The 19,666-nt window shown below is 39.0% G+C and overlaps 1 protein-coding gene across 1 annotated transcript in view; it reads left to right on the top strand.

The window, feature by feature from the left end:
* The window catches only part of LOC123663275 (fatty acid synthase-like), a 43,939-nt gene that overhangs the window by 9,439 nt on the left and 14,834 nt on the right, over positions 1-19,666 (top strand). Inside the window, exons 4-23 of the mRNA XM_045597965.1 lie at positions 1,502-1,705; positions 1,776-1,892; positions 6,910-7,073; positions 8,932-9,074; positions 9,713-9,916; positions 10,068-10,257; positions 10,330-10,498; positions 11,061-11,230; positions 11,539-11,699; positions 14,224-14,408; positions 14,566-14,685; positions 14,831-14,940; positions 15,069-15,259; positions 15,416-15,585; positions 15,764-16,027; positions 17,114-17,234; positions 17,562-17,852; positions 18,230-18,673; positions 18,876-19,046; positions 19,204-19,334. Of these exons, the coding sequence (XP_045453921.1) occupies positions 1,502-1,705; positions 1,776-1,892; positions 6,910-7,073; positions 8,932-9,074; positions 9,713-9,916; positions 10,068-10,257; positions 10,330-10,498; positions 11,061-11,230; positions 11,539-11,699; positions 14,224-14,408; positions 14,566-14,685; positions 14,831-14,940; positions 15,069-15,259; positions 15,416-15,585; positions 15,764-16,027; positions 17,114-17,234; positions 17,562-17,852; positions 18,230-18,673; positions 18,876-19,046; positions 19,204-19,334 (3,720 nt within the window). The remainder of the gene's footprint in view (positions 1-1,501; positions 1,706-1,775; positions 1,893-6,909; positions 7,074-8,931; positions 9,075-9,712; positions 9,917-10,067; positions 10,258-10,329; positions 10,499-11,060; positions 11,231-11,538; positions 11,700-14,223; positions 14,409-14,565; positions 14,686-14,830; positions 14,941-15,068; positions 15,260-15,415; positions 15,586-15,763; positions 16,028-17,113; positions 17,235-17,561; positions 17,853-18,229; positions 18,674-18,875; positions 19,047-19,203; positions 19,335-19,666) is intronic.

The raw sequence follows: 19,666 nt of genomic DNA, 5'->3' as shown, positions 1-19,666 counted from the left end.
TTTTGATCTTACTGGATTCCAAAGACTAACTGTGTAAGTGCTAAATACATATTAGGATAAAAAGGAATTACAGTTAATAACTGTGTATCTACGTAGTTACATACTTAAAAAAAAAATTGGAACACAACTACAACTGACTAACGGGTAGTTGCTCGTCGCCCGCGCACCTGTGCCCCGCGAATTATAGTGCAACTGGTACTTACTTATTTTAACAGCGTCATTGTTTAAAAACATATGTAGATATATACTTATACGTCTGACAAAAATCAATGTTAGGGTCAAAAAAAAAATCTGATATTTTTGTACGTGATAGATATAAGTGCATAAATGCCAAAAATGTAATAAAACCGATATCGTGTATCTGGCAGATACATCCAAATACGTAGGAGGTGTCGATCTTTAAATTGTTTAAGAAAACATACGAATGGCGTTTGTATAATCTTTTTCACTAGTCTACTTTTTGTGAAAGGCAGGCAACTTTTTGGATTTGTTAAATGTGTTAGTCGTCACGTGATTCTGTGAAATTTTTACCGCCAATCTGCAGTGGTGTGGTGGATGTAGCTCGGAAACTTCTAATAACAATTCTAAATATTGAAAGGGCGTTATGCCCAACAGTGGGGTGTCAAACGCTGATGATAATGAAGCAACTTTTTCAAATATATCCGAATTCCCGACGTTTCGAATACTTTACAGCAACCACAAACACAACGTCACTCGAAACTACCCTACATACGATATTAATATTTTAATTGGTCCTTTTTATACAGAAAAAATGGTAAATGATTCTTTAATTAAGGCCTATTATGCTTGGTTTTTGATTTAATTATCTTAATGACGGGATCCCAAGCAGGTAGTAATGGCCAGCCATCTTCTCTAGTGAAATTTGGATGTTTTTTAATTTCAATAGCCTCACGGATCATACTTGGTTGGAATTGGTATTATTTTGCAAGGACCCGTGGTTTATCAAATCTAATATAATGGCTACCTTTGTCTAGACTATGTTCACAGATTGCGGACTTTGTGTAGCAACGGCGTTTTATTTCAGGTATATGTTCTTTAACGCGAGTCTTAATTGATCTTTTTGTTTGTCCTATATAAGAGAGACCACAGTCATAGTTAAGCTTGTATACTCCTGTATCTTGTAATGACACTTGAAAGATGGTAATAATTTACTTATAGTTTTTGGCTGCTTCAGTCCTCCCGAGATCACGGTTGGTGTAAGGTATCCTAAAATTCGGGCATCTAAAAAACTTAATAAACCACGGAAAAATCCGAAAAAGCTGTTTCACTGTAATGAGTGTAAACATTAGAAAACTATATGTTAAAGGCTGAATTATATACAGTTTTTTTTTACTTTCTAGTTAAATATGTTGCCAGTCACAGTTTTTATCAAGGTTGATATATCGAATGATACATCAAATAAAACAGAACACTAATGCAAATTTAAACAAACAATTTGATGATTTTCAAAATTATGAATTCTGTATTAAAACAATTTCAGCTGCTCCAAAACCATGATAGCTAACTGCATCTCTATCTGGCTTGGGGTTCAAGGACCATCTTTTAGCTTGGACACAGCTTGTTCCAGTTCTCTTTATGCTTTTGAGCTTGCCTTCAAATCCATACGTAGTGGCAAATGTGACGCGGCTATTGTTGGAGGAGCAAACTTGTGTCTTCATCCTCATATGTCTTTACAATTTTCTAAGTAAGAAAAATATTTTTTTTCTAAAGAATGTAAAGAAGCGATATATTGTTAATCTGCGAGACTTTTTCAGGATGGGTATACTATCACCTGATGGAAGAAGCAAAAGTTTTGATAATAGTGGAAATGGTTATGCCCGTTCTGAAACTGTTGGTGTTTGCTTTTTACAGAAAGCAAAGGATTCAAGAAAGTAAGTTTGTTATTGTTATTTATATTTGTATAGCTAGATAATATTTCGATTGCGTCAAATTTATTTACAACATTACTCACATTTTTTGGCCAGAGAATCGGAATAGCGGATTCAATGGGGAAATACTGCCCACATTCTTGGCAACATTCTATAAAATTTCGAAGAAAAAAAACATACTAACATACTATGTGGAAGCCAATATATCAAATTAATTAATGAACGAATATATGTTTAGAGTAGGAATTTATAGAGTAAAGGACCTGTCCTTTACTCTTGATGACTCTCAATTGCCCCCTGGGGCAATTGACATTTTTTTTGTCAAGTATTCTAATAAATTTTTTCTCTGGATATAGTAACCAATTCTTTCAACAAAGTTATTATATTAAATTATTAAACGTTCTAAATAAACGTCTCACACTCAACAGCCCTCACTAGGATTAAGTCCTGTGTCGGGGTCTGGAAACACTCTCAATACTCAAGCACAAACACCCAAACCACACCAAACACCAACGACATGACCAATACAAATAATAATAATAATAATAATAATAATAATATAAGCCGTGTGGTTCCCGGCAGAGTAGAATAGGACCACCCCTTCCCACGCCTAGGGTGTCGTAAAAGGCGACTAAGGGCAACAAAAGCTGCATAACACCCGCGCAGCCTCCTTGGAGAGCGTGAGTGCCTCTCCAAGTGAGTATATTAGCACTCAAAAAAATACTATGATGGAGGATGATTTACAAAGGCGCATAGGGCCGCTGCCTGGGGGACGCCAGGGCGCGTCTGGAGCTGGCGCTGGACGTGGCAGCATGCGGGCCGCCAGCCAACCCCGCCGACCGGCACCACCACCTGACCGGTCGGGTTATCCACCATCCCCGCCAGTTGGCTTGGCGACGACAGAGTCCCAAGGGACTCAGCATTCGTTGCCCGCCGCTGGTGGAGTACGTCGCATGAGATGGACACCGAAAATGAACGAGAGTGTCATGCGTGCGTACTATAGGGCTGTAGGACGTGAAACCGGGCGGACTGGCTACCGGGCAGTAATGCACCGCGAGTTCCAGTAGGAACTGCTTGAGCCTACGCTAACTGTTACGGAACAGAACCTGGCAGATCGAGCTCGGTACATCCAACGAAAGGGCATATTTGACGCCGCCGAGCTCGAACGATTTCGACGTGAGGCTGCTCCTGAAGTCGAACCCGTGTCCACGGTGCGCAACGAAGTGTCAACGCAACAAGAAGGCGTTCGTAGCGAAGCGCCTGTGGAGGTGATCACTGAGGGAGCAGTCGCCCAAAAAGTAGAACAGATGAGAGGGATCTTGCAAGAGGCGATTTCCGAGATTCGAGGCGCTCCTCTGGAAATGAGACCGCGACTCTCTCGCCTCCCCCTCAATGCCGCGACGCGGAATGCCATTGAGGCAGCCAACAGACTGTTGCCGCCCTATTTGGAAGGCAGCCTCAGCTTGGAGGATACGGGTTCTATTCTCTTCGGCGCCGCTCTAGCGGTGCACCGCCTTGTCGGAGCCAAGACCCAGGAGTCTGGACGCGCTACTCATAAGAATAGCGACGTACCAGCCTGGAAGAGGAGAATAGAACGCCGTATCAACCTGGCCAGGGCCCTCATTGGTAGGCTGCTAGCTTTCAGGTCGGGCAACACAAGGCCAAGGATTGTGCGCTCTGTTAGAATGGCCTTCAACGGGCTAGGCATCAGCCTCGATCAGCCTGACATAGCCGATAAACTAACGGAGCGCATCGACGGCCTGAAGCAGAGAATCGCGGCATGGGGAAAGCGCATTCGCAGGTACTCTGAGAGAGTTGAGCGCTTTCGACAAAATCGCCTCTTCGTGAGTGATCAGAAAAGGTTCTATAGAAAGCTGGAGAACCCGATATCGAGCTCTGCTTCCCTAAAACCGAGTACGGTTGACCTCGTCGCCTTCTGGCGCAACATATGGTCAGGGGAGGTGGAGCACGAGGAGGGCCCTTGGATTGCGGCGGTTCAGGACGCATGTGCTAAAATCGAACCGATGAACCCAATCGCCATCTCTACGGAAGACGTCAGTGGTGCGGTCCGGCGGACTCCGAACTGGAAAAGTCCGGGGGCCGACGGTCTGCATCACTACTGGTTGAAAGGGCTCTCGGTCTGCCATGCGACCTTGGCTCGACAATACCAAGAGGCAATAGATCGGAAGACACTCCCGAACCTTTTCACTACCGGGATCACTCACTTAGCTCCTAAGTCCACCAACACCGCAGATCCCACCAACTACCGCCCCATAACGTGTCTGACCTCCATCTACAAGACACTGACGTCCGTTCTGAGCTGTAAGATCTCACGACATATTGGTGAGTTTAATATCTTGTCTGCAGCTCAGAACGGATGTCGTGGAGGCGGTCGCGGTACAAAGGAGCTCCTTCTCATCGACTCTGTGGCGGGCCAGCTTGTCAGACGCAACCGTCGGAACTTTTCGGCCGCCTGGATCGACTACAAAAAGGCTTTCGACTCGGTACCTCATTCATGGCTCCTGAGGGTCCTCGAGCTGTACAAGGTTGACCAGGCAGTTCGAGACTTCCTCGGAGTATGTTTGGGGCAATGGAGCACGATCCTATGTCTCCAGGGCGAGCGACTGACGGGTGCGGATGACCCAATCAGGATACGGAGGGGTATTTTCCAGGGTGATTGCCTGAGTCCACTATGGTTCTGCTTGTCCTTGAACCCTCTAAGCACCCTGCTGGAGCGTTCGGGGACAGGCTTTCAGTTTCGGAGAGGAGGTACTAAAGTCTCCCACCTTCTCTACATGGACGACCTCAAATTGCTGGCACCTAACGCTGCACGCCTGCAGGAACTGCTGAAAATCACTACGGAGTTCAGCAGTTCCATCAGGATGCAGCTTGGAGTAGATAAGTGTGCGGTCGTGCATGTGGACAGGGGTCAGGTGACTCAATCGTCGCAGCTTAGTCTCGAATTAACATCATTCAAGACCCTTTCCGAAGCTGAATCTTACCGGTATCTGGGTATGTCACAATGCATAGGGGTGAAGGAAGTGGACATGAAACAGGCAGTTTGTGAAATCTTTTTTGGACGGCTGACAAAAGTTCTTCGGAGCTACTTGTCTGGAGCCAACAAGGTCCGAGTCTATAACGCTTGGGTCATGCCCACTCTCTTGTACACCTTTGGCATACTCAGATGGACTCAGACCGAACTTGACGCCCTGGACAGAAGAGTCCGCACAACTATGACGCACCATCGCATGCACCACCCTAAGTCGTCGGTCATGAGACTGTACATCTCGCGGAAGTGTGGTGGTCGAGGCATGTTAAGCGCTAAGACTATGCATAACCGCGAGGTGTGCAGCCTCAGGGCCTACTTTGAAACGAGACGGGACAGCGCTTTGCATGGTGACGTTTCAATGTGTGACAAAGGACTAACCCCCCTAGCCTTGGCCAAAGAGAACTGGCAGAAACCGGTCGTACTGAGCACCTCTGACCGGGAGACCGTATGGATGGAGAAGGAACTGCATGGACGGTTCTACAAGGCGCTTCACGCACCACACGTGGACAGTAAGGCCTCCGTGCAGTGGCTGCGATTCGGCGACCTCTTTGGGGAAACCGAAGGTTTTGTCTGTGCAATACAAGATCAGGTGGTCAAGACGAACAACTACCGAAAGCACGTCCTGAAGGATGGCACTCCCGACTTCTGTCGAGCCTGTCGTCATCCCGGTGAGTCACTCAGGCATGTGCTTTCGGGTTGTTCCGTGCTTGCTAATACTGAGTACTTGCACAGACACAACCAAGTGGCCAAGATTCTCCACCAAGAGCTTGCTCTTATGTACGGTCTCCTGGAACAGAGGATGCCGTATTACCAATACTCACCGGTGCCAGTACTCGAACGCGACGGAGTCCGGCTCTACTGGGACCTGCCTATCGCCACAGACAGGACGATACTGGCGAACAAGCCTGATATCGTGGTGATGGACAGGGCACGGTCGAGGGTATTTTTAGTGGACATCACCGTCCCGCATGACGAGAACCTCGTGAAAGCCGAGACTGAGAAAAAACGTAAATATCTGGATCTGGCGCACGAGATTGTCGACATGTGGGGTGTGGGGTCTGCTGAAATAATCCCTATCGTAATATCTGCCAACGGTTTGATCCCGGTTAGCCTCGCTCACCATCTGAGGCAACTGGGGATCCGGGACGGTTCGCTCGCAGCCAGGATGCAGAAGGCGGTGTTACTTGACTCGGCTAGGATTGTCCGCCGGTTTCTCAGCCTACAGCCCTAACCCCCGGCCGTTTGATCTCCCTGCCGGGGCGTATTCCTCCACCCGCTTATATTTATATATGTAAGTATAAGTAAATTTACTATATTATTTATATAAGTAGTTATTATAATATATGTATCTATTATGTATTGGGCGGGCGGAGTGACATTCAGTACAATAATAATATTTATTTAGATGAAGATTACATTATGAGGAAAATAAGTTATAAGTAATTTTTACACAAAGTTTTTTTACACAAAGTTTGACAACACGATTAGCGAAGGACTGGTGCTCAAAAAAGTTATAAAATACCTGTACTATAAGTCACCAGGTCCCCCCCCCCCAAAGTTAAGAATACAGGATCATGTGCTCAACTTGTCCAAATGGAGACAAGCCTCGCAGATGAAGGTATATGCAAACTTGTTTTACCAATTTATAGTAATTGCCAACAAAGACCCAAAAGGTCAACAAGAAAATTTAGGTAATGAAAAAAAATACAAATAATTATATACCTAGAGTCAGCTGCTAGTGAACAAGTAGGTTTTCGGTATCATCGTATGTGAAAGATTTGAGCCAGTTGGTAATAGTGAATTTACATTTCAGTCTTGGAAGGTGATAATCAAATGCATTCTATGTGCGTGGATCAACATCAATGCAACAGCCATATTTTTTTCAACTTTTTGTAGAGACTCATCCATCGTGGAGGCCTTGAAGATCCATATAAATTCATAAAAAAAGGTCAATCGATACTTATTTTTCAGAGTATATACCCAAGTAATCCACGCGAAGACTAACTGTGATGGGTACAAGGAACAAGGCATCAGTTACCCTTCTGGTGATATGCAGAAGGTTCTTCTCGAAGATATATATGAGGAGTGTGGTATTCTACCGACCTCAATTGAGTATATAGAGGCACATGGAACAGGTGTGTGAATCCATTATTTGAAAACAATATTGTATTTCAAACTGTAATAATTTATTGATTTTACATTTTTTTTAAATTCATTATTGTAACAAAACGTGCTAAATTAAAATATGAAAATGTTAAGTGAGGCATTCGTCACTAGATGGCGCTGTGCTCAGTTTAATCATGGGAATTAAAGTTATACGGGAGAATGAATATACCTTTCCGGCTACCAATTGTCAGAGACAAAAGGTTGTCACGCGCGTTAAAAAAAGTTAAAATTAAAAAAAAATTGAATGAGAGGGAAGTAATAAGAGAATTATTTTTTTCTAACGCGGCGAACTAAATCAGAGAGAGATAAAAAAAATATTTAAGAAATGCTTAGCTATTAAAAGTAGCTAGTTCTAAAGAGAAAAAAAATTAAATCCTGACCAACATTTGGAAAAAGTAATTTATTACAAGTAAATCTAAAGTTAAAACAAATTAATCTTTATAAATCAGAAATAAACATACATCCTTATACTGTTTTTATAGATTAACAATATTCTTTCAAAACATCAAATATAACTCGTTATATTGCTGATTGATAAAAAAAATATATTTAAAACTACTCGAAATTTTACCGGCTAATATAAAAAAATAATTTAAAAAAAACTACACAAGGGTTCGATTTACTTCTGGCACATGGGTGGAGGTTAATTAAGGTCCCTTATCTTTGTGCGAATTCTAGACACGTGGCTAATCCATAAATTCAAAGACACCTTCCACCGCCGCGTGGACCGTAGACCGGGGCTTGCACACGCCGATTTTAAAAAATTGTCTTCCTTGCCAGAGAGTAAATTCAAGGGTGCTAAAGTGTTCTTGAGGGTCAAGGATGTTGATCGGCACTCTTGTAACATTTAGGCGTATATGTTGGTCGTAAAGTTGGGCGTAAGTTGGGCGTAAAGTTGGGCGTAAAGTTGGGGTCCTAGCGGCCAACCCACAAGTCCAGCCACGTGGTAACACCAGCAACAACTACCCGCACGTGTCCGCCACGCCAAGGACACTGGAAGGTCACACAGAAAAAGTGAGGCCTTCCGTAGTCAACCCCCAATGTCTCTTGGTTGACACGGAAATGGCACACAAAAAACAAGCACATCCTAACATAATTTAATTAAAATAAAAAATTAACTTTAGAACAATAAAAAATAATCTTATAACAACCTACACACATTTAACAATTAACACAAAATCAAGGTAGATATTAGGTACAAATAAATAAGAGTGTGTAATATAACAACGACTCAGCCAACCAAAATGCACCACAAATTTCACTGAGGCTGAAGACGAGGGAAAAAAGGCGGAGCCGCACAGCAACAGCGCTTAAATAGTGCGAGCCTAACCCACACCGCGGAGCCCCCATCAAAGGTTGCTTACGCAGCCCTACTCACAAGAACAACTAACAGCGCTAACGCCTAGCAAATAAGAAAAGCAATCCGACGAAACTAAATAATTGTTTATAAAAATATACGTTACAAGGTAGTTCTTGTGGAACACTAGTTTCTAGTGCTTAGCTTACGCACACTCTTCATTGCTGTGCCTATTACTGGTTACTTTCAAAAGTCTTAGGTTCAATGCGATTCTGTGTTCACCTCACTAGAATAAATATTATTGTATGCAAAGTCCCTCTTTTATTGTCTTCCTACCTATCCATTCGCCGCGTTGTCTTACCAGTGTCTTGGTGTTTACGTATAGTCTTGCTGCACCTGTATCACTAACGACTATCCACTACTAAAATTCGTTAAATTACTATTAAATATTTTATTACTAATGACGGTTCTATGTAGTAAAAATGGAATAATCGGATATGAATGAAATAGGATAATCTTTTTCCCCTCAGGTACCACAGTAGGTGACCGAGAAGAACTTCAAGCCATAGAGGACGTTATGTGCACTGGGCGTACCGAACCTTTACTTATTGGCTCTGTTAAATCGAATTTGGGTCACAGTGAACCGGGTTCTGGTATTTGCGCTATCGCGAAGGTATACAAAAAAAACTATGATATTTTACTAAAAAGTTTTTATAGGACGTCTATTTTCCCTTTCGGAATATAAATATCGCGAAACAAACTGACTTAATTTCCTGAGCCCTTTTGAATGTAGGTATAATTATTGTATAATATACTAAGTTACGGTTTTAATTATTAAACACGCCAACTTATTGTAGCCAACATATTAAATTAATATTCTGTGTAATGTAATTTAAATAATTTTAAGACACTGTAATAACTGTCTTCAAACTTTTTTTGTTATTAATTCGATTAATAAATAATTTGACGTTAAAGGGCGTTGGTACTTATGCGAGTTAGTGAATTATTGTAACTGGTCAGGGCGCTGTGTTTTACAACAGATGTTTTGTTTACGGTATGCGCGAATTTAATAGTTTTTTTGATTGATTTTTGAATGTGTCAGAACTTTAAAAGATATCGACAACTATGCGAGACGTCCTTTTAGCACAGCGAAGTAGAATAGTAATATTATTACAAAAAAAAAGTTTCACATGGAACGTGTTCTATTATATCTGCAGAACTACCTATTTAAAGGAACGCAGTAAGAAGTCAAACATTTTCTACATATATAAGATATAGCTTTCATATGTCTCATTCAGAATTTACTTTTAGCTCTGCATCGCATATTCGACCGGATATATTCCTCCAAACTTGCACTATAAAGTTCCTAAAAAAGGAATAGCCGCTTTGGTGGACGGAAGATTGAAAGTGGTGACGGAGGCGCAGCCGTGGGGTAGAGGATTGTCTTGTATCAACAATTTTGGTTTCGGAGGAGCTAATGCTCACGTAATTTTCAAAAATTACGAGAAAACAAAGGTCATTTATGTTTTATTATTTATACAGGATTTGAGATGCTTTATTGCTCTTTAGGTCTTTCGAGACTCCTGATGCCATAAACGAGTATAACGGTTTGATGATGGTACAGATTAATTATTTTAGTAATTATTGCTTGTATATAAATTTTTAGGTTAACAATGGATTACCAGCAGATGATCTACCTAGATTGGTCTGCGTATCAGGTCGCGTCAATTCATCAGTGGCTAGGATTCTAGATGACATGGAGTCTAGAACGGTTGATATTGAACTTATTAGACTTTTACACGAAATACACAAAAACAATATCAAGGGCCATTTTTACAGAGGATATACACTTTTAGGTGATATTTGATTTATCTCTTTTTTTAATAATGTAACTCGGTCGTTTTTTAACTTGGTTTTGTCTCTTACAGGTTCCACACCAACAAAAAGCGTGTCTTTAGCTCGAAGTACTCAATATTTTTCAGGCATCCGCAGACCGGTATGTTTTCTATACTCGGGTATTGTTCAAGAGTCTCAATGGACAAGAATTGCTTCAGAGCTCATGAGGAAGATCCCTGTGTTCGCTTCTGCTATTGAGAGGTTCGTTTAGGCACTAAAAATATTAATGTAAAGACCCTAAACTTTACGATCTTTACGTTGATATTATATATATTCACTTATAATACAAATACAGCAGGTCACATTTTCTTTACCTAACTACGAAAATAAAATTTCCCCTTTGTAATAAAGAGGGGGATAAAAGTAAAAAATATGTACGACCGTATAAATATATATTATGTATGTTTGGGAATAACTTACCGATTGTGGCGATTCGTTGTTTTTTTTTTTTAAAAAGAAGATATCCCAAGGGTAGTAACATGATAAGGAAACAGGATCTGATAATAGAATCCCAGAGAAATCGAGGGAAATCCTCGAAAATCGTAGTGACGACTAGTGCGTTTGTTATTTTTAGTGCGTTTGTTATTTTTTTTTTGTCTACTTACGTTGCATTACTTGTCGATGTAATTGAAGTCGGTTTTTTTTTCGCTTGCGAGCAAACACAATTATTTTATTTAACGACTAAATTTAACAGATTGCTATTACTATTGTTAATTGGTTCATTCTAAATCCAATGGTGATAATAATATATATTCATTTTTAGATGCCACGAAACTTTAAGGCCTAAGGGCATAAATCTGAAACAGATGATAAATGAACCTGACTCTAAGGTTTACAACAATGTCCTTAACTCTTCCATCGGCGCCGCTGTTGTTCAAATCGGTCTTACAGATATCTTAAAGGCTCTTAGAATTGATCCAGAGTTTTGTTTAGGTAAGAAGTCAAACATTTGGGTAACTTTGATAGCTGTTAGATTAGGGTGACAAACAAGCGACCGTTTCATCTGATAGTTCGTAAGCGGTTATCGTACCCAACCAGAAGAAAAGCATCAGAAGCATCGCAAGCGCGTTTTCCCCAGGAATTCTGTTTATCTTACTCACCAAAGGAAAATAATACTACTTTAGAGCATTATTATTTGGCCGGAAGATTATTTGTTGTCTGATATTGTATGTGAGGTTGAAGTTCGATCCAGTGTGTGTATGCTACAACTATGATCATTATTATGTATCCTTCTATTTTAGGCGACAGTGTAAGTGAATTAGGTTGCGCATATGGAGATGGTCGTTTTACAATTGAGCAGATGATCCTAGCGGCTTATGCTTTGGGTTTGAAGGCTACTGAAAACCCATTCACCAAGGGATGTATAGCAACTCCCACAGTCGACAGTCTTGGATATAGTGAGGTATTTTTTGTATACTAGTCAGTTCAGTTCAGTAAGCATATATTTGTGATTACATTTTTAGGCGCATAAAGCACTTTTTTAATAAATTTATATGTTTTGCTTTTTAAACATTATACCTTCAAGATTTACTTTAGTGAACACTTATACCTTGACTTTAGCTACGTTAAGTCTGAGCCATTTTTACTTATAATATACTAGCGGAACCGGCAGACATTGTCCTTCCCGGAAAGGTTGGTTTCCAGGTACCAAATTTGATAGTTAACATACAGATAGCAGTGCCACCTACCAGGTCCAATTGAGATAAAAACTACCCTATTGCCCAAGTTGGACCAAATTACAGATGCTTACAAAATTACATAAAATTGGTTCAGTAGTTTCGGAGTTACATACCGATAGCAGCGCCTCCTACCGGGTCCAATTGAGAAAAAAAAGTAATCTATCTCCCAGGTTGGACCGAATTGCAGACGCTTACAAAATTTTATAAATATTGGTTTTTCGGAGTTTATCGCCCCCGGGCCACACATATATCAATCCCAGAGGATGTTGGTGATTCGTTATCGAGACCTGACATATTCCTCTTTTCTAGACACATTAAACATATAATATTAGTAGAGCTCAGTGTACCGCGGAAAAACAACATTCCGAAAGACCACACAATAAAATTAAATAAATATTACGATCTAACAAACGAACTTAATAAAAATTGCTATGAAGTTTATGTATACGTGGTAGAAGTAGAAGCGAGAGTTATACCAGTAAAATCTCTCTATAATCTTCTGACCGATATTGGCCTGTCGACAATTGAAGTAAGTTCTATTTTAGAGCGGGTGTCTAAGGTTACACTAACAGGTTCGTACCAAATTTGGCTAGGCAGGGCGGGAAACTTGAGCAGTGAAGGTGAGCGTTGATGCATATCTCAAAGGGGGCATCCTTAAACCTACAGCTAGGTTGTAAGTTCTAGGAACTGCTCTGAGTTTCTCCTTCTGCCACACGATGGACCTGCACGGTGAATCCGTGGAATGTTAAGAAGTTTGTCTCTTCTCTCTCTGAAACGAAATTTTTATCTAAATACTAGCTGACCCCGCAAACGTTGTTTTGCCATATATGTTATTAACCCCTTAATCTCCTCCCCCTTACAACTTAGGGGTATGAAAAATAGATGTTGGCCGATTCTCAGATCTACCCGATATGCACACAAGATTTCATAAAAATCGGTCCAGCCGACCGTATGATAACTAACATTGTGACAACTAACATTATGTATAGTATGATAACTAACATTGTGACAAGAGAATTTTATGTATAAGACTAGCTGTGCCCGCGGCTTCGCTCGCGTTGAAATCATCATCATCAATCGCAATCAAATCTCGTTCAAATCATGCCATAAAGTTTTCCCGGTAAACTTCCGGCGAAGCTATCATCAAAATCGGCTTAGCCGTTCCGTAAACCTTCCTCTCGAAGCCCTCTCTCCATTGGTGAAACCGCATGAAAATCCGTTCAGTAGATTTTGAGGGAATCGATCTCATACGCTTTTGGGGACTTTTTTTATAATACACTAACTGTTACCCGCGACTATGTTCGCATAGTTGTGAAGATATGCATCACTATTAAGATGTTTAACGCAAATTTTTTTTTTAAATAACCTATCAGGCGAACTTATAGCTGCTGTATATGTTTCATACAAACTATCATCCCCAATTAAACCCCCTTAGCGGTGGAATGTCACAAAATCTGTTCTTAGCGGAAGTCTGCTAACTGTAATCTACCCCCCTGCCAAAATTTCATCTTTGTCCATCCTGGATGGATGGGACCATCTAGCGGTTTTTGAGTTCTCGTGACGAGTGAGTCAGTGACCTTTATCTTATATATATAGATTACGATACATTATTTAGACACCTTCTTACCGTCTGTAGAGCATACATTTTAAATTTCAAGTATCTTACTTCAAAAACATAGGACTTTCATTCAAACTACCAACCCCCGTTTCACCTCCTTAGGGGTCGAGTTTCGTAAAATCGGTTCTTAGCAAATGTCTACGTCCTATAAGAAACCTACCTGTCAAATTTCAAGTTTGTATATGTTATAGTTTCGGAGATTTCGTAATGAGTGAGTCAACCTACCATCCTCCATTTTAACCCCAAAAGGGTGTTGATTTCTTAAGATACATTATTTGGACACCTTTTCACTATCTATAGAGCATACATTTTAAATTTCAAGTCTCTTACTTCAAAAATGTAGGACTTTCATACAAACTACCAACCCCCGTTTCACCCCCGGGGTCGAGTTTCGTAAAATCCGTTCTTAGTAACTGCCAAATTTCAAGTTTGTAGATGTTATAGTTTCGGAGATTTCATGATGAGTGAGTGACCTTTCGCTTTTATATATATATAGATAGATATATAGATTACGTACTGAAAGAAAGTAGTGTATGTTATACTTCAAAATGGTTTCTTATCAAAATTTATCATATTTACAAAATTACAATTACGAAGCACATTATAACTAATATATGGTCTCTTGTTAGAGTTCAGTGTCCTTCGAAGAGAGTGTTCGTTTGATTCCTGTCAACGCAATCGCCATAGAGATCGGACCAGACGGCGTTTTACAGGATTTTTTAAACTGTTTATCCGAAAAGAATGCTGTCCACGTCCCTTTAACAAATAGAACACATCCAGATATCGTACAAGTTCTTTTCACGGCTTTAGGAAAGTAAGTAACAAGTCTTCATCATATTGATGATATTTCTGTATTTTCTGGCAGAAAATTTCTTATACAATGTGACATGAAGGCAAGAGATGCAAACAAATGCAATCAAGATTAAACTCTTTTTCATCCACCTCATTATTAATGTAAATTATATCTGCAGACTGTACGAAGCTGGTTTGAATCCGCATCTCGTCAACGTCTACCCGGTCGTGGAGTTTCCCGTTTCGCAAGGAACACCCATGCTTGCTCATCTCGTCGAATGGCAGCACAACGAAGATTGGTTTGTTCAATTAACACAATATTATCATTTGTACTGAGTATAACATCTAAATTATTCTGAATTACAAAGCTTATAATCACATAACTTTTGAAACTACTTTACTGAGATTATTTTATTTATCAAATGCATTTTCTATCTATTTTAGGAGTGTATTTTCATATAAAATTATGAATGACACATTGTTGAATGAAAGGACGGTAAATATATCCATAGCTGATGAAGAAAATACTTATATGGTTGGCCACGTGATAGATGGTATGAATAATTACATAAAATAAACGTTTAATATACGCAGATGGTCGTTTATTCTAAGGCAGGCAAATTAATGCATGCCTGATTCAGATACAAATATACAATGATATTTACTTAATTGCCACCCTCAGGTCGCAACCTTTTTCCTGCAACCAGTTACCTAGTGATGGTTTGGGAAACGCTCGGTATGATAATGGGACAGTTGTACACGGAATTGTCTGTTGTATTTGAAGATGTGCGGTTTCATAGATCTACGAATATTCCCAAAAATGGGCAGTTGGAGTTTATCGTTTCGATTCAAAAAGGAAGTGGATGCTTTGAGGTTGTATTTTCTATGCTTTATTTCAGTTTTATTGAAGTATTTTAATTTTTGTAGTAAGTACTAATAACAGTACTTTTTGTGTTCTGATACTCTTGCAAAAGTAAACAGAATATGTTTGAATAACTTAATAATTATAAATTGCTGAATATTTGACAGATTGTAGAAAGCATGACGTCTATTGTCACTGGACGTATCAGAGTTAAAAAGAATGTTGGTCAGGAGTTTCGCTTGATTCCGTTCGAACCTGAATCTACAGGACCAAATGTGAAACATATGCTCACAAAAGATTTTTACAAGGAGACGCGCTTAAGAGGTTACCAGTATAGGTTGGTACGATTTCATTTCAATTTAATGATAATATAAGTAATACGTTTATGCCAAAGTTTAAATAATGTTTTTGATCCTTTTATATAACGAATACTTAACGATAATCACTTTAGTCAAAACTAATATTTTGCGATGCTTAATACCAAGTAGTCATTAAAGTCCATATATTTCTTCCAGCGGTCTATTTCAAGGAGTTCTAGGGTGCAACGTGGAAGGCACTCGTGGCCGTTTAGCCTGGATCAACGAGTGGGTCACGTTTTTAGACTGCATGCTGCAAATGAGGCTTATAGGAAATGATACGCGAGGACTCCATGTTCCTACCAGGATTGAAAAACTATCCATCGATGTAAACATGCATAACGATGCCATTGCTAAAATGAACATAGAATACTTGAGACATTCGTTTGAAGTTAGGGTCTATCCTTATGCAGATGTTATAAGGTACGATTGCGATTTAGCTTGTAACATCCCACTGCTGGGTAAAGGTCTCTGTCTCCATGTAGGAGAAGTAGTGGATCTTACTCCACCACGCTGCTCTACTGCTGGTTGGCGGATATATTCACATATTTATGATAACAACCAGAACCGACAGCTTAACGTTCTCTTCGAGGCATGGTGGGGATACCTACAAGAATAGACATCGAAACCGAAATCGAATAATTGTACAAATACAAATATCCATTCCGATCGGGAATCGAAACCGCAAATCACTGGTGCCTACACGGTTGATGTTTGACTTACGAATAGCAATAAACTATTTTTCACGTTTATAAATATCACAAAGTCAATTGAGCTCAAATAGCTATAGCGATTGTTTAAAAATTATTTCAAGCTTGAGAGATAGATCAGAATATGATTGGCTTTCTCATTAAAACAAGAAAGAAAAGATGGCTTCAGGCTATGTATTTCAAGGAAAAAAAGCTTTGTCAGCATTAAAACTAAGCATTTTGATATGACATCATCCCGGCTTCCCAAAGCATGTTATCAACTTACAAGTATATCAACGGATTAATAAATAATGATTTATTTAAATTTTGAATTGGAAACATCGAATCGTAAGTCTCAATCACGTAAACCTATTGAAGTTTATTGCTGGACATAGGCTTCTTCAAGTTTGTGCTAGACATACCGGTTTTCCCAAAATCCCAACCTGGCCACTAACGGAAATCTTACGTAGATAGTTGCTTTACGGTTACGTCGGTTACTTTTGTTCTTTCGCGGATAGTCTCATTTCTAATCCTATCTTTGAGTGACGCCCCAATCATAACTCGTTCCATTGCACGTTGAGCGACTTTAAATTGCGGACTAGTCCCTTCGTCAGTGTTCACGTGTTGGCACCGGTACATACATTAAAACTGGTAGGATGCATCGCACGTAAATTTGAAAATTTAAATTTGATAAATAATTTCAATTAAAAAAGAATGATCTATTTATCTTGGTTGCCACCATTAAATTTTTATTGGACTTCCCTATATTAAGAATAATTTGTGTTTTTATCACTGGTCAGTTTTGAATTACTTTTTGCAGGGCTGGCGGTGTAGAAATTCGAGGACTACATACAACTCCGATTCAAAAGAAAGTTTCTCTTATCACTCCAGTGTTAGAGAAAAATATATTTATACCTAACTTCGGAAAGTCAACGATGAGGGTAAAATTAAAAAAAATAAAGCCTTGTAATTTCCAAACTCACAAATTTAAATTTTGAGTAGACAACTAGGTCCTTGTCCTGAGTATAATTTATAATTTATAATTACGCGATGTTTTCTGTATCAACATACGAGTATGTATACATATAATGCTTTAGATATGACTAACGTAATTAGGAATGGTAGTATAGGACGTGAACATGCAATTCAGATTGAAAAATCTTATTGGAGAACTAAGTTTCATATATACGATATATATACGGTTCATAAACGAGCTAGACAATAAAAAAAACATTAAATTACTTTTTAACACCGTGAACAATTTTCAGATTGAAGACATTTTAAGAAGCAATATTCAGCTTATTCTTGAAAACATACATACTTACAAAGTAAAATGTATTGAAATTATTGATGATGAGTACACGACTAAAGGCTTTGAACCAATAATGAAAAAAGTGGCAGATGTACTAAATGATCTGCCGCTAATACAAGATGACCTATATGTTGTATCTAAAAATCCTATAGAAATGCCACCGTTTATTAACGTATTAAATAGACAGCAGAGTGGAAAAACTAATGCTGTTTTACTTATTGGTGCTAATTTGCTGGAGAGACCTAAAGTAAGCCTCTAGAAAAATAATTATAGCATTTTAATGATACTGCTGCATAATTTTGCTTACCATAATTGATTTTGACGCAATTATTAGAGGGTTATATGGGTTTAGTTTTCGTTGGGGTAGATATTTTATTTATATAAATATTTGTGGTGGATCTAGGTCTATACCCTTATGATCCTACGTTACACACTATCTTCTGTATAGAGAATTGACTCTAGCCCAACACTAGGATAGTGTGTCAGTTTGTAGACCATTTCAGTTATGTTCAGTTAAGTCACGATCAGAGATTGTAAGATTATTTTAATGTGCCTCGAACAAATTTTCTTAGAGCATTCTTATATACTATCAATATATGATATTTAAAAAATCTAATTTTGTAGATATTAAAAGAAGCTTTGTTGAGTCTCCGTAATGAAGGCTTTATTGTAAGCCGTGAAATAAGACCCATAAATGCGAAAGACTTCTCTAATGAATATGACATTATTGGTATACAAAATACCAGCTCCGAATATATAGTACTATTTCGAAAAAGAATTGCTCCCAAACCAACTAATTTTATTAAAATAGTTACAAGTGATGAAACGTACAAATGGATTGACAAAGTTAAAGAAGGACTTGCAGTTGGAGAAAAACTTGTCATATATAGTCAAGATGATCAAGTAAATGGATTATTGGGTTTGGTCAATTGCTTGAGAAGAGAACCTGGTGGAGAAAAAATCCGTGGCCTACTGATTGCAGATCCAACTGCACCACCATTTGATCCAGATTTAGAATTTTATAAAAAGCAGTTGGATATGGATTTAGCTATAAATGTATATTATGAAGTAAGTTACATAGTATAACTACTAGAGAAACAGTGTAAATATAGTTAATTATACTATTTTTACAATAAGTTTAAGTGTATAAGTAATGCTATTGCTATTATATATTCTACATAAATTTGATTTACCAAAATGGTATGTGATATTGCAAAATAAAAAATCATCTGAATATTTAGTCGCTAAAACTAAAGTAAAATATTTTTAGGGACATTGGGGGACGTACCGTCACCTATTACTAAATGATCTTGAAACAGTCCGAGCGCATCATGCTTTTGTAAAGACTGCTCATATTGGAGACCTATCCTCGCAACAGTGGTTGGAGGGACCTATCAAGGAGAATCAGTTTTTTACAAAATCAAATTTTATCCATATTGATGTAAGTAACATTATATTTAATTCTTTGATGTATAAAATGATTATTGTAGTATTATTATAGGTTTTCTTAAATAATTTTTTAAACTATTTGATTTAAACTTTAAGATCACTTCAAATATTCAATTGGCATTACTAGCTCAGCGTCATTCGTAAAATAGGTGTACTGTGCAGCGCTTAATTTCCGCGATGTGATGATAGCATCGGGTCGCATTGCCGTTGACGCCGTAACGCATGACCGTCTTGTGCAGGAGTATATGCTGGGAATGGAAGTCGTCGGCAGGACTAGAAAGTAACAAAATTAGATTTTTTTGTATCTAACTAGATCAGTAAACAAGCATACGGCTTACTTGATGTTAAGCAATTACCGTACCGTACCTTATAGACGTCTGCAACACCAGAAGCATCGCAAGCGTGTTGTCGACTCCAGGAATCTTACTTCACCAACAGGAATAAAACACGGCTTGAAAGCAGTGTTATTGAGCTTTGATCTTCTGGAAGGTCGAGGTACTACTCCAGTCGGGCTGCTTCATATTTTGAACAGAAAACTTCCTGTTGTGCCCAACCTCAGTTAAATTATAATCAACTAGCTTTTACTCACAACTTCGCTCTTATTGATTTTTT

The sequence above is a fragment of the Melitaea cinxia genome, chromosome 20 (genome assembly GCF_905220565.1).
Source record: "Melitaea cinxia chromosome 20, ilMelCinx1.1, whole genome shotgun sequence".
Classification (NCBI taxonomy): Eukaryota; Metazoa; Arthropoda; class Insecta; order Lepidoptera; family Nymphalidae; genus Melitaea; species Melitaea cinxia.
The sequence above is the reverse complement of the archived record's forward strand: the minus strand, read 5'-3'. Positions and strand labels throughout refer to the sequence as shown.